Genomic DNA, 15,948 nt, shown 5'->3' with positions numbered 1-15,948 from the left:
TCAGCATGTAGGAGGCAGTTAAATGGTGACTGCACACTTTGCCCCTTGTTGTAAGATGAATCCTGACCACAGCACATAATGACACCCTGTTCTGACCTGACTAGCCTCCAAACCGAGAAGCCCTCCTGAAACGATTGAACTACCCACTGCTCCATCAGCTTACTGGTTACTCTAACTAGCTACCACTTTACCTACCCATAGCCCTAACTAGCTGCCATCCTGCCACCTCATCCAATGATAACCTATCTTTCACCTAAGTGACTTATCTCCACCACCCTACTCACATTCACCCTTCCATTTTATACCAAAAAACTGTTTAAATATCCCAAAGCTTTTTAGTATGTTAGTAAGCACATATCAGAATACAGCAGCTAGTTTCATAAGAAAAGGGTCATGGGTTGTCTCTCCCTGTTTGATCCAGCACTACAAGGAAGCAGAATCATTTTGGTGGAAAACTGCTTTGCATTGCTGAAGAAATCTCATTTGGAAGACCCAGTCAGAAAAACAGAGCTGTGGAGTGGAGCAGCAAGCCAATGGCGACTGCAGATCTGCATAAAATCCAATCCGTTATTCTGTCATTTAGCTCAATTCTATCTGTAGTTGCATGCAAGGAACATGCAATAATGTGGATGAGGAAAGAACATGTCCATAAATAATCCCTATAGGATTAAAAAATGTTGGAAAAATTTTAATCATAGGTGTGTGGACAAGGTACTTCTAGAAACACAATTTTTTCAAGACATTATTTTATTAACAACAAAATGACAAAAGGTTTCAAACAAATCACACCACATTTTAAAATTTACATTAAAATACATCACAAATGAAATTTTGCCATATCATGCACTATTAATACATAGAAAATACCTAAAACAGGTCATCTGTCCAAACAATGAGAAACTGGGAATATTCTTTAACATTTTTAAGCAATATTTATGCTTCAGTTGAAGTGTCAATTTATGACAAGAGTTCTACATCAGTGACAATAAATATCACAGTGCCAACAGTATAGGATTGTTTGTTTTGATCATGGTTTGGAGTAAAGACTGCCACCTCACAATTTCAAATTTAAATTCAGGTCAACTATATAGCGGGTTATGCTGGAAGAAAGGCCTATACACAGAAGCAAATACATCAGACTGATTGTATGAAAGGTTCATTTTTCAATCTTCCAACAATTTTCCAAGTTAGAGTAAGATTTCGAATTAAAAGGTCTCATCTTGTAGAATATCTCGACCAGCAGGCAGTGCAGGGACCCCGTGAAATCATTTTGAGAATATGTCAGCATTATGGGTACAAAGTGCACCAATCTCATGAGGGGAAAATTATACATATCTACCAAATTAATGAAAGAGCTTGTGTCAAAGTTTGACATTTCGAATTGACTGTGGCAATCTGACAAAGTTTTGAGAAATTGTGAATAAAATAGAATGAATCTGATTTAATACACAATAATTTCTTCAAGGAAGCATGTTCAGTTACATTGTAAGCCATAAGTTACAGCACACTCTGTTGGAGAAGCTACAGTACTAACATATGACCACGTGAAATGCAATGGATTTGGTTACTGTGACAAGTTATCATTCTTGCAGTTCACTTGTAATGTTTGCTTTCTCTTTGCAAATCCACAATTCACATCTATCTGTGCGGGAAACCTTACAATGGGCATTAGCGTTGTGTTGGCTGAATGAGATTAATTGTATTTCTAATGGCACTCAGAATCTCAGTTTTCGATCTGCTGAAACTATGGGGTAAATTTGCATCTAGTATTCAAATAGGCAGTAAGCTAATGGAGTGGAGCACTGCCAAATGTTCAAGCCACTTGAATTTTATTCCATTGATGGGTTCCATAACAGGCTGGGAGGGGGAGGACATTTCACTTCACTAGAGTACTGTCCATGTGGTGAGGATGAAAACATAACCTCTTTTGTCTGATGATCAACCCGGCCATTGAAGAAGTTTGCAATAAGTCACTTTCTGATCATTGGACAATGTTGCTGCATGGGCAATAATCAAATATGTTCATTACAAGCTCTACTCAATAGCATTGAAACACTTAAACTCAAATTCAAAACAGGAACAGCTTCAGGATGCTTGTGGGCTTTTGAAAGTGAAATAACTCGCTGACATTTGGTCCCATTCACTAGTAGTTGTTTGCTGATACCATTTCAAAACATATTTCATTAACATTCATGAGTAGAATAGCAGAAGACAGCCTCGCATGAGACAATCAATCCTGATATGCACAATCCATTATACTCAAGTCCTGTAATGTACCTTGCATCCACCACCTGCCCAACTTTTCAAAATAACCGATATATATTTTGAAGTTTTTTTGAAAATAAATTTTTTTCAAAGGGTTAAAAGCTTTCAATTTCACTTTGTCTCAATACCCACCTTTACCCCAGGTGTGATAACAAATGATATGGCTCGTTCAGAGGGCCATGGGTTCACGTTATTGTAAATTATACTAAAACTCAATGTTATGTTATATTGATTTCCACCAGCAATATCTAAACCACAAAAATACAGTCTTATTAAACATAATGAGTGCTGTAATAATTAGGTTAATACATGCAGACATAATTAAACGTAATGTAAAATGATATTTGCTACCATAACTAATAGAAATATATGTATATATTTGAGATACAGATCTGCTGCTAATACCTGCTATTATTTTGTTTGAATTTGACCAACCAGAAAATGGTGCCCTCAATTATTATTTAGCATTGTTTTAACATATAACTCATTTCCTCTTTGAAATTTAAATTTGCAGAACTAGAAATAAAAGGAAGGAAGACACATGCAGTGAGATTTGCTGCATTTCTCCAGTTGAAAAGACCCAGTCCCCCAGTCGTCCCACATATTGATAAATGATGTGAGAAATGGAAGATGTGTTTGTTGAAAATATATTTGTAATAAGGTGGACTCAAAGGTATATACACACTTTGAATAGCTCTTTTTCAATCTGTCTAGCAAGCATATTAGAATTGCACTGAAAGGAATCATGCTGATTTGAAAAAAATTGTTTGGAACTTTAGCAAATACCTAACGTCTCTAACCAGTTTATTTGATATCCGTATCCTCTACCCACACAGCTTCCCAAACATATGTAACATTTCAAATGAACTTTTTTTTAATAAATATAAATGAGGAAAAAATATTTCCACTGGCAGAAGGCTGGCATTAAAAGTACATAGTTAAGATAATTGTCTAAAGAACCAGAGGGGAAATGGGGAGAACTCTTTTTAAGTAGCAAGCTGTAATTACATTCATTAACTGGAAGACATAGCCTAAAAGGGTGCTGAAAGCAGATTCAAAAATGAACTGGAACAGCCTCAAAAAGGGAAAGTTTGCACTGTTAGGGGCAAGAGGATGGTAGTGGTACAAATCTGGATACCTCGGAGACCTGTCAAAGGCACAATGACCACATTGTGTACTGTATGATTATCTGAAAGCAGTTTCCTTCAGGGTAGAATAGAAATGACCCAGGAAAGAAAGGTCCATGTTGAATAATGATGTGTACTGAATTATTTGATCTCTTAGAGAAGCAGCTGCATACTATATCCAGCCACCCTCACCCAGAGGCTGAATTCTAGACAGAATGAGGCTAGAAAACATGTGTGAAACCTAAATGAGAACACGTTCACAGACATCCTTTACACGACTCATAATCAGGCAGTCTACTGGAAATTACTATTCAGGGTCAGCCATAAAAAATGCCAAGCAGGATGGGATGGCATACTGGGGGTGCTTTACATGGAACCGTACTCCAGCAAAGTTGCGTGCGCTTCAAAGACTTTGACAAGTATCTCAAAGCATTGCAGAAGTACCACCAGTGGTGCCATCAGAAGATTTTACAAATCTGATGGCTTAAAGATGGTCCAGTGACCAATTTTTCCAACCCAAATTGCCTAACAAAAAGCTGCCAAAGGGTCAAAACCAGCTCTGAACCTGAACGTGCCATTCATTTTCCTGATTCCAGTCTCCTAAAGTAATGTTCCACTTGGAGCTCAATTGTAGCAGGAAGCTCCCAGGAGATTGGCCGAAATGCATTAGCAATCTCCATAAAACATTCTAAAAAGGTCTCACATACCTATTGACTTATGGAAGACCTTCTTGTGAATAATGAAAATGGAGAAGGCTTGCTCAGGAGAGCATTGAGACGTTGTGTCGGAAAATGAAGAGGTAAAGTCGTGGCAATTGAGGGACATAAATCTCTAAATAGTCCACCTACCCAACCCTTCATCCGTCACCTAATCCGTCACCTGATTGGTTCTGCAGATCATGCCATTGATCAGCCATTTCAGAACTCAAATGAACTCAAGTTAAAACAAAATCTTGCTTGACCCCTGCAGATAGCTTAAGAACAGAATTCTCCAGCAAGATTTAGGATCTTCAAGTGGTATGGGAGGAATATAGAAAATTAACAAAATGGGAAAAAAAGACAGTGTAAAAAATATTTGGCTTCTCAGTGTTACTTTGCTGATAATGCAATATTGTAATTCATTTTTGTATCTATCAGAATAGGTGATGGTGATTAACCACATACCAGTTTAAATGGATATTTAACTGAGGAGCAAGGTAAGAATTTATGAGCTGTTATTTGTAATTTTTTGAAAATGTTTTAAGGTTTGGGAAATATTTAATCTTGGATTTCAAAAGTATTGATACCATTTCTATCATATAGTTATTTCCTATTAGATAGATACTTACTCTTTATAAAGCCCTGATGTGGGGGTATGGGCTGCTTTTTGAAGGGTTGGTGCAGATTCAGTGGGCTGATTGGCCCCTATCTGCACTATAGAGATTCTATAATTCAATGATCCAAACCAAAAATTTCAATCTTCTATTTACTGCCTTCCAGAAAAGGCTATTTAAAGCCTTTTTAGAATAGGCCATTTAAAAGGCTATTTAATGCCTCTTCTCAATAAACAGTTTACAACTGCATGTTCATTGAATAAAAAAAACTCTTGATTGCACAAGCAGATAATGAAAGTATTAAAAACCATAGCAATTTTTAAAAAACTCTTGGAAACTTGCACTATCGCAATTAGAAATTCATTATCAGTTTCCCTGTAGGTTAAAGGGAATGATATGAATAGTGCACATCATTCATGTCATCATACCTTAATTTAAATATTAATTAAAGAGTATGCTTGCATGATTTGCATTGCCAGAATACTGCTGAATATAAGATTTTCTTGCATTGTGCAACAAAGCCCCGAGCATCGACTTTATCATTTGTCCCTTGTATGTTTCTGCTCAATTATCCAAACCAAACTCAAAGCAGAATGCGCATTTGCTGAAGGTCCAGATAACACCCAATTACTGTCTGTCTTTTGAAGTTGCAATATAATCTTTTATGAAGGCTAGCGCAAAGCCAGCTATGTCTTTCCTGGCTTGCTCAGCCAAGACTTAAAGTGCTACAGACCCATATTGCCACTTTATTCATTCATGGCTTTGGTGCCAATTGCCATGGTTCAGAAATATCATTGATGCCATTTCACACTACTTCACAACTCCCAGGTCATACTGGGTATATCAGAATCTGTACCCCTGATGTCTTTTTACAGTCAGCATTATCCAAAGCTGGTGAACCTTCACTAGACATTTTCTAGAATTAAAACAGTGTTTAGGAGTGCCCAATAGAATTAATCCGACAGCAATTTCATAGTCAGTATCAAGATATGCACCCAGAAAAACTGTGCACTTTCTTAGTACAGCCAAATGTTTCAGTGAGTTTGATTAAACAAGCCTTTTCAACAGGTAAATTGGTGCCTTCTATAGCCTGTCATATTCATGTTATCTTGAATAACAGCGTTCCCAAAACAGTTCATCCATTACTGGATAAAATGTGCAGAATATTTAATTACCAGACATAAATTCATCGCTTCTTTGCAGACCTGTCATGAGTGAACTCCACAAAAACATAATTCACCATTTCTATTACGAACACAGCTAGGGACAGCCTTTAACCAATATTGATAGTCAAGCTGAGATATTTAACATATTTGATTACTCATTTATTGTTTAGGTTCCATGCCTTTGTAGAGATTGTGATATTCTGTTGCATTTTATCATTAGAAAATGCTTAAGCTCTTCGAGAACCAATTAACCTGATGATTTCCCAATTCTTCCATTCACATTTGAGAACCCTTACTTAAACAAACTGCATTGGTTTACTAACTCCATCAACAACACATTTTTACACCTTCCTTAAGTCAGTGCTTTTTTTAAACCTCTTATTAAATGATTAGTAGGTAATAAATTCAGAGTTATGTAAATGAATGTTTCACTTTCCAACATCAAGCTGGGTAACAGATACTTTTAAAATAGCAAAACACAAATTCAGGGAAGCACAAATTCAGAGGAAATATCTGCTAAGGCATGTTTCATAAGCCAGGGAATTCAAACCTTTTGAGAAATGTTGATTTTATTATGGTGATGTGGATGTGCAATGCAGAGGTTATGCTACAATGTGAACTTATGACACTAGGGAGGAAAGGACACAATCTAGGCTATTTGTACATTGTGTTACTTTGATATAGTGTTTTAATCCATCATTTCATCTGGTATTTGGACTGTGTAGAAGAGTCCATGTGACTGTAAGTCAACTCCACAGCTCATTCAGATTCTCCACTCATGAATATACACAACTGTATACATTAGGAAATCAAAGGCTTGTTCTCCCTTGCTGCTTTGACCAATTAATACATTGTGTGCCACAGGTCATATACTCACAAGGAGGCCTTTTGGCTAAATACTTGATCGGGTGAGGAATCATGTGATTGCATTCAGGATGAGATGCTGTGCCACATCATACAGCAGGTGTGACATGCAAACAAGGCATAAATATGGATTTTAGAAGAAACCCAGAACAGTTTTAAACAAAATTCATTATTACAATTGATCTGTTTTCTAACTGCAAAAGAACAGCAAATTTAACAAAGCACTTAGCCTTAGAAGTACCAAATTCAGCCTTAAACCATCACTGCTCATCTAACAAATATCACTGAAGGCAGGTAAAGGTATTATCAGAATCTCATCTGAACCTGCAGCTCTTGTGAATTGTAACAATAGTGTGTAAATTAGAAATGCTAGATTAGGGATGTATTGGCTTACAATAGCCCTACATGTTTGAGTACTGTGCTCCTGATACTTGGTTTGTTATACATTTTGTTTCATTAATTTGTGGGCGTCGCTGGCTGGCCAGCATTTATTGCTCGTCCCTAGTTGCCCTTGAGAAGGTGTTGGTGAGCTGCCTGATTAAACTGCTGCAGTCCACCTGCTGTGGGTTGTCCCACAATGCCATTACAGAGGGTATCATATAAAATGACATGCATGATATATGATAACAGAGGGACAGAAAACAGATGAAAATAGAGTAATTTTACCTGGAAAATATATTTCATTCTATTCTGCTTAATTTGTGCGGTGGGATTTACATAAACAGTTCCGAGATCTCTCCTATCAGAGCAAATGAATCAATCACCTATCGATTCAAATCTGATTTGCATTAAAATTATATCAATTCGACATGAAACTGATAAACTAGTTATGCACAAACATCCAGCTGGGTTGGTTAATCTTCTCACATGTGATCTTGGATTGAACTCCATCCCATGGTTTGATGCTGTCGTAACACTCAGATCTCTGGCATTCACCTTCCCAAGATAATTTCTCTTTCCTCACTTAAATATTAATTTTTTTCTCCTCCTAGTGTGGAATTTGTGGTTTTTAAGAGTGTGATTCTATTAAGTCATCATTTTTGTTTTAGTGCAAAACATTTTTACCCTAAAAAAAGTCATCAGTAATTCAATGCTGCCCACCTCATAACCTCACTGTGTGGTGTGAGATCTTACATGATCAACATGGTAAATACAAAGTGATTTTCTTTCAACAGAATATTCTTGAATGTGGAATATATGAGAATTTTCTAAAGGAATTCATGTTGAGATACATGTTACATGATTAGATTAAATGGGCTTGCAACAAAACCCAGGATTCTGTCAGCACATGCTTGGGCACTGAATCTGTTCAGTCTTGTCACCATTTCCTTTGACCAAATGACACTCTTTCAAAAAGAACATAGTCAGAACAAAACAGGCAATCATAATGACTCTTGTTCAAACACAGAATAAAAAGATTTTCAAAAAGTGCAAAAACAACATATAAAAAGAAACTATCCAGCTGCATGACTACTTTCCATTCTACACAGTTGCAGCTTGATCAGATTTCTGTATCAAAAATTCATAAATGAGAAACATTGGCTGTACTTGCTAATAGTCGGCTTGAGCTTTATCTAAATTCACCAAGGAGGGACGGAATTTCATTGTCCATATCCTGTATTCAGTAATATTGTCTTCATGTAATCCTGTCGTAATGCAGTCATAACATTGATGACGATCTATGCAGGGTGTCCTTCCTTGCTTTTCTATTGCACAAGTTCTAGTCGTTTCACACTTGTCAAAAACTGACACAACATCTTTTAAGTCTTTAGTGCCACATCTTCTATGAACTTGCCACTCCTCTTTCATTCCGTTGTTCAAATGTTCTGAACAGTGCAATAATTGAATAGAAGGTCTGGATGTTATGTCGATCCCTCCAGCTATGATGTTTCCAGCTTGGTGTTGACTCTTCTCAGACATTGTAACTAAGCATTGGAGCAGTTAAGTGTAATGAAGCATTAAAAAGTCTTAAATCTTACATCATTACAGCTCAATATTTCTCTCCACAGGTCTGCATTTGCTATAGTTCTGTATTCTTCAGAATTGACAATAGTCTTAACATTCAGGAGATCATCTGACATTTTAATGAGATCAGACTTATTACACATGGCAGACTAGTGTGACAAGCAGAGCTCTCATGCAGTAAAAACAGTTGGCAGAAGACTACACATCTACATTAGTGTAAAGTTAAACATTCCAAATATATCAACTAATTGTATTGGGGGTAATGGGGAGGAGACCAATTGCGGCAAATATCTTGGAATAAAAGTACCCACTTTCCCTCCTATCTCACTGCCATGACTCTCAGAATGTACATTCTTTATATGGAAGATATTGCTTCCAAACTTGGATTTTTTGGGAGGGTAATTATTGATCCTTAATTCATTATAACTTTGACCCCATCAGTTGGAACATCATTTAATTTTTTTTCCAAAAGCCATTTCCCTGTTCCTTTGTTAACCGAGGCTTCCTGGTCCTATTCTGAAATCTGGCGGCTCAAGGCTTGTTGGAGAATAAGTCACAGCGGGTTCTTTAATCCAGAGCAGTGGGACACCATTTTTGCCATCAGACTTTTTCTGGGAGTTTAGGGTTTTATAGCGTGTTAATAAAATGGCAATAAGCAGGACTCCAAAAATTGGAAAAGGGTAGAAAAATATGAAGTAGAAAAGGGCATCATTTGAACAAATCGCTTCCTGAAGAGAAGAACCTGTAGGAAAGAAATAATGACAAATCAGAAATTCACATTTTATTTTCTCTTTGCCACTCCCCCACTCTTCCAATTCCCTCTGCAGTAGACTGCGTCATCGTCTTCCTTCACTCCATGTCACCAAAACTGACCTGAATCCAGAGCATCCAACCCTCCAAGCTAAAAGAGATATCTTTGTACCAAAACCTTTCATCCAGAATATCTGGATGATTCTCGATACGTATCTGTTGGTAATACTTCATGCACTCAGATGGGGAAAATTAAAAACAAAGTTACATTAACCTGAAATCAGTGAATAATTCCTTAGAAACATTTGTATTTGAATGTATGAAACCAACACTAATTACCAAAATGATGTAATTGTCATTACGATTTGAAAGTTCTTTTTCTTTTTAATTAGGATTTCTTTGGGGATTATCAGATTGATTTTACAGACAAATGGCATATGAAAATAACAGAAGTTATTTTTTGTGATATTTAGCCAAATTTCAAAATAGAATTGGCTGAAATGTGTGGACAGAAACCTTGCTGTTATAGTTTAAAAGGTCATCATCAATACTTAAGTTGTCATCTTTGTGCATATAAAACTTTCCAGTTCTGGAGGTTTAACACCTAAAAATACACAGCATTTCTCTTGACAGATGCTGATGGAATGTCCTGTTTATTTTCAGCATTTTCTGTTTGTTTCCGATTTTCAGGTTTTGAGGTTTTCTTTACCTCTATTAGGGATGAGGAGAGGCAGTGGTGTGCTGATATTGCTATTGGACTCGTAATCCTGAGACCTGGGGCATGGATCCAAATCCCAATGTGGCAGATGGTGGAATTTGAATTCAATTAATAAATAAAATCTGAAAACCGAAAACAAGGTAGTCTAATAATGAAATGAAATCATGCAGTTTGTGGTAAAAACCCACCTGATTTAGGGAAAGAAATCTGTTAATCTTACCTGGTCTGATCTACAGGTGACTCCAGATCCATGTATTTTCCCTCCTGTTGTGGGTCTGCAATGTGGCTGACTCTTAAATGCCTTTTGAGGTGGCTTAGTTCAATCTTACTGCTACAAAGTTTCACAAAAGGAACAAAACTAGACAGACCACAGACATCGACCAAATGCTAGAAAGGGGTCACACAGTCCCGGTGACTCTGCAAAATCCATCTTACTAACATCTGGTCACTAGGGTCAAAATTGGAATAGCTATCCTCCAGCTGAGTCAAGCAGCTGCCTGACGTAGTCATGCACACAGAATTATACCTTGCACACAATATCCTAAGTACTGCCATCATTATTCATGGGTATGTCCAGACCTTTCCATTGAGCAGATCCACAGCACAGTGGCTTACATTCAGGAAGAAGCTGTCCTGGGAGTCTTCAGCATTGACTCCTCACCTCATAAACTCTTATGACATCAGGTCAAACCTGGGCAAATAAACTTTCTGCTGATTATGGCAGACTGACCATGCCCACCCTTCCCCTCAGCCAATAAATCAGTTCTCCTCCATTTTGAACACCACTAACAGGAAGCACTGAAGAAATAAAAGGAACAGAATGTACTCTGGGTTTGGTCCTCAGTGCCCCTGACCAGGAGTGGCTGGGTAGCCCCATTAGTGACTGAGCTGGCTATGTTGAAAAAGGTGATAAGTGCTGGACAGGGCCTGCAGAAACTGATGAGGGTACAAACAGAGGGGAGAAACATATGTGACCATGCCCTTATTATGCCAACTGGAGTAGATGCACCTGTCAATGATAGTTTCAGTGAGACAGACCATTGCACAAACCTGGTGGTGATGCAGTGCTATTATTGATAACTATCATTGTGTTATGGGGTACTTCCAACATATTGAATGGGACAAGTTTCAAACAGGTCTAACAACTCATGAATGTGTATGCTTCAGTCATTAAGGGCTATCAGCAGCAGCAGAAATATTTCAACCACAATTTGTAACCTCATACTCCAGCATATTCCCCACTCTAATATTATCACTAAACCAAGGAATGAACTCCAAGCCAATGAAGAATGCAGATGGGCACACCAGGAGCAGCAGCTTTAAAACAGATCACATCTAACTCTACAGTCATAGAGTCATATAGATGTACAGCACGGAAACAGACCCTTTCGTCCAACTCGTCATTGCTGACCAAATATCCTAACCTAATCTAGTTCCATTTGCCAGCACTTGGCCCATATCCCTCTAAAACTTTCCTTTTCATGTACTCATCCAGATGTCTTTTAAATGTTATAACTGTGCCAGCATCCACCACTTCCTCTGGCAACTCATTCCATACACACACCACCCTCTGTGAAAACATTGCCCCTTAGCTCCCTTTTAAATTTTTCCCCTCTCACCCTAAACCTATGCCCTCTAGTTCTGGACTCCCCCTCCCCAGGGTAAGACCTTGTCTATTCATCCTATCCATGCCCCTTCTTATGATTTTATAAACCTCTGTAAGGCCATCCCTCAGCCTCCAACGTTCCAGAGAAAATAGCCCCAGCCTCTCCCTGTAGCTCAAATTCTCCAACCCTGGCAACATCCTTGTAAATCTTTTCTGAACCCTTTCAAGTTTCACAACATCCTTCCGATAGGAAGGAGACCCGAAGTGCACACAATATTCCAAAAGTGGCTGAAACGATATCCTGTAAAGCCGCAACATGACCTCCCAACTCCTATACTCAAAGCTCTGTCTAATAAAGGAAATCATACCAAATGCTTTCTTCACTATCCTATCTACCTGCGAATCCAATTTCAAAGAAAATGAACATGTACTCCAAGGGCTCTTTGTTCAGCAACACCCCCAGGGCCTTACCCTTAAGTGTATAAGTCCTGCTATGATTTGCCTTTCCAAAATGCAGCACCTCACATGTATCTAAATTAAACTCCATCTGCCACTCTTCAGCCCAATGGCCCATCTGATCAAGATCACTTGTACCTTGAGGTAACCTCCTTCACTGTCCACTACACCAGCAATTTTGTGTCATCTGCAAACTTACTAACTATACCTCCTATGTTCACATCCAAATCATTTATGTAAATGACAAGAAGCAGTGGATCCAGCACCGATCCTTGTGGCACACACTGGTCACAGGCCTCCAGTCTGAAAAGCAACCCTCCACTGCTACCTTTTACCTTCAAGCCATTTCTATATCGAAATGGCTAGTTCTCCCTGTATTCCATGAGATCTAACCTTGCTAACTAGTCTGCCATGAGCAACCTTGTTGAACGCTTTACTGAAATCCATATAATCACTTCCACCATTCTGCCCTCATCAACCCTCTTCGTTATTTCTTCAAAAAACTCGATCAAGTTAATGAGACATGATTTCCCACGCACAAAGCCATGCTGACTATCCATGCCACATTCAGTCATGAATGATAATTGTCAATTGAACAACAAATTGTAGGTACATGTATTCTATAGGTATTCCCATTTTCAACACATCAGCACAAAAGAAAAGGCCGAAGCATTCCCAAGTATCTTCAGCCAAGTGGATGATTCATTTTGGACTCCTCGGTAGGTCCTCAGAATCACAGATGCCAATCTTCAACAATTTGATTGACTCAACATGATGAAGAAACAGCTGAAGATATTGAGTATCACAAAGGGCATGGCCCTGACAACACTTTGGCAGTAGTACTGAAGAAATGTGAGCCAGGACTAACCATGCACCTTGCAAAACTGTCTCAGTGCAATTGCATCACTTGTGACAATTTGAAGAATTACTTAGATATTTGTCCTGTACACCAAAAAAAGGACAAGTTCAACCCAATCAATTACCAGTCCATACATCTACTCTCCATCATCAATAAAGTGATGGAAGGTGTCATCAACAGTGCTATCAAGCAGCATTTACTTAACAAAGACCTGCTCAGGGATTCTTACTTTCAACTCTTTCAGACATATTCAGCTCTTGATTTCATTACAGCCTTGGTTCAAACAAGGACAAAAGAGATGAACTCCAGGTGTGAGGTGAGAGTCACTGCTTATGACCATCAAGACCCCATTTGAATGTGTGCAGCATCAAGGAGCTCTAGTAGACCTAGGACATTGGAAATCAGGAGGAAAACTGTCCACTAGTTGGATTTTTAGCTGGCAAAGGTAGATGGTTCGTTGGAGGTCAGTCATTTTACTCCCAAGACATCGCTGCAGGAGTTTCTCAGGGTCGTGTCCTAGGCCCAAACATCTTCAGTTGCTTCATCAATGACCTTCCTTCCATCATAAGGTCAGATGTGGGGATGTTCACTGATAATTGCACAATGTTCTGCACCATTTTTGACTTCTCACATTGAAGGAGTCCATGTACATATACAGCAAAACCTAGATAACATTCAGGCTTGGACAGGCAAGTGTAGGTGACTTTTGTGTCATATATTTGCCAGGAAAAGATCATCTCCAATAAGAGAAAATCTAACCATTACCCATTGACATTCAATGGCATTACGATTACTGAATTCCCCACTATCAAAGTCCTGGGGTTAACATTGTCCAAAACTTAACAGGACCAGCTACATGCATGGTTACAAGAGCATATCTGAGACTGGAAATTCTGCCATGAGTAACTTATCTCCTGACTCCCAGAAATTAAGCAAAGCACCTTCAACAGCACCTTCCAAACCCATAACGTTTATTACCTAGAATAATAAGCGCAGCAGATAACTGGGAACTCCACTACCTGTAAGTTCTCCTTCAAGACACACACCATACTGACTTGGAGAGTTATCACCATTCCTTCACTGTTGCTGGATCAAAATCCTGCAACTTGCTTCTTAATAGCACTGTGGGTGTCCCTACACCCCATAGACTGCAACAGTCCAAGAAAATAGCTCAGCAGTATTTTCTTATAGGGAATTAAGGATAGGCAGTCAACATTGGGCTAATGAATAATTTAAAAGGAACAAATGAACATTTGACATCAGAATTTACAGATTGATCTTGAGAACAAGCTGAACCTGAGCTACATTTTGTCAGTTCATGGATAAATTGAGCCACAGCTGATTAATACAAATGGTATTTTGCATTCAGGCTGTGGTTTGCTTATCACAGATAATGACAAATTACTTTGAAATCTTCTCTTCCAGGGTGGTTGAGGGAATATATGCTGATAGACACCAGTGAGCCTAAATGAAAATGGCTGACAGAGCATTGATGATTCCTCTCGTACTGATGACATACATCCCAAGAAAACAGTAAAATCAAAGCAAATTACTGGGGATCGGAATTAAAAATGGACTGTGCTGGAAAAACTCAGCTGATTTGACTTTGTGTTTGTGGCGAGAGGAACAGAGTTAGCATGTCAAGTTCAATATGACTTTTCTTTGAAATGCCACAGAAACAGGCTTACTTCATTGAGCAGCAGAAGATCATGAACTTGAATTATGTTTTTAAATCACACACCATTATTTTGGTGATAGTGTTGAATGAATATGCATAAAAGATCTCAGAAAGACTACTAGAATGTAGTCACTACAGCAGCTCTCAGCAGATATAAAGGCTGCACAATCATTGTGTGATTTAAACACTATTTAAAGGAACAACTGGAACAACTGAGATTATCTGAAAAGCAGAAGGAACCATACTAAAATATCTCTGAAGCACTTTGCAATGTTTTCTACCTCAATGGCATGAGATAATTGCAAGTTTTCAATATAAATGTGTACTATTCCCACACTTTGGTCACACTCTATAATTCAACAGCACATTAATGCATTTAAAATAGAAAATGACACTGAGCCAAAGAAAGACTTTACAATGGGTGACCAAAACTTGAGGAAAAGATATGGGTTTTAAGGAGTGCCTTTGAGACTGGAAGGGAGGAAAGGAGAAATCGAGGAAGGAAATTCCAGAGCACAGTGAGGCTGAAGTGAAGCTGCCAATACTGGGGAGAAGTGAGGAGCTCGAAAGCAGGTGGACGTTTTGGAGATAGACTGGCCAGACAGAGAGTTGAAAGCAAGAATTAAATTTGAACCAGGATAATATAGGGATGAGATAAAGGATGATCAGGAATTTGTATATGATACAATATGGCTTCTAGTGCTTTGTATGAGTTGAAGAGAATTGATGGTGAAGAAATAGAATTGAGATCAAATCACATTATTAAGTATAAAGCTACGTAGGCATTAATGTGAAGCAGATGAGTAGTGGTGGTTAAGGAAGTGATATAAATTAATCTTTGTGATGGATATTTCTTAATGTGTAATCTGATACTAATTTCATAGAATTTCATAGAAATAATGTGTGGATAATTTTCTAATTATAGAATTACAGAAATAAATCATTTAGGATTGGATGGAGTCAGGAAGCTGATGGTTAGGTAGATCTGGGGAGAGGCTGAAAAGGTTTCTCAAGCCAGGGATGAGTAATCCTGCTCCTGCAAGTCCACAATAAATACAAAAACACAATTTCCCTCAGGAAGCTGAAAGGTCCAGCCTCTGGTCAAGCTGCTAGGCATTTCACAGATCAAGTTGTCTCTCATACTATTAAATGTCAGCAGCCTTGGCCTGTAACATGTTAATT

At 38.2% G+C, this 15,948-nt stretch overlaps 1 protein-coding gene across 1 annotated transcript in view; it reads right to left on the bottom strand.

Moving 5' to 3' along the window:
* Positions 1–759: 759 nt before the first annotated feature.
* LOC122555183 (immunoglobulin superfamily member 3-like) overlaps positions 760–15,948 on the bottom strand; it is a 243,563-nt gene continuing 228,374 nt past the window's right edge. The window contains exon 10 of the mRNA XM_043700921.1: positions 760–9,441. Within this exon, the coding sequence (XP_043556856.1) occupies positions 9,191–9,441 (251 nt within the window). The 3' untranslated portion in view covers positions 760–9,190. The remainder of the gene's footprint in view (positions 9,442–15,948) is intronic.

Source organism: Chiloscyllium plagiosum, chromosome 12 (assembly GCF_004010195.1).
Source record: "Chiloscyllium plagiosum isolate BGI_BamShark_2017 chromosome 12, ASM401019v2, whole genome shotgun sequence".
Taxonomy (NCBI): domain Eukaryota; kingdom Metazoa; phylum Chordata; class Chondrichthyes; order Orectolobiformes; family Hemiscylliidae; genus Chiloscyllium; species Chiloscyllium plagiosum.
The sequence above is the reverse complement of the archived record's forward strand: the minus strand, read 5'-3'. Positions and strand labels throughout refer to the sequence as shown.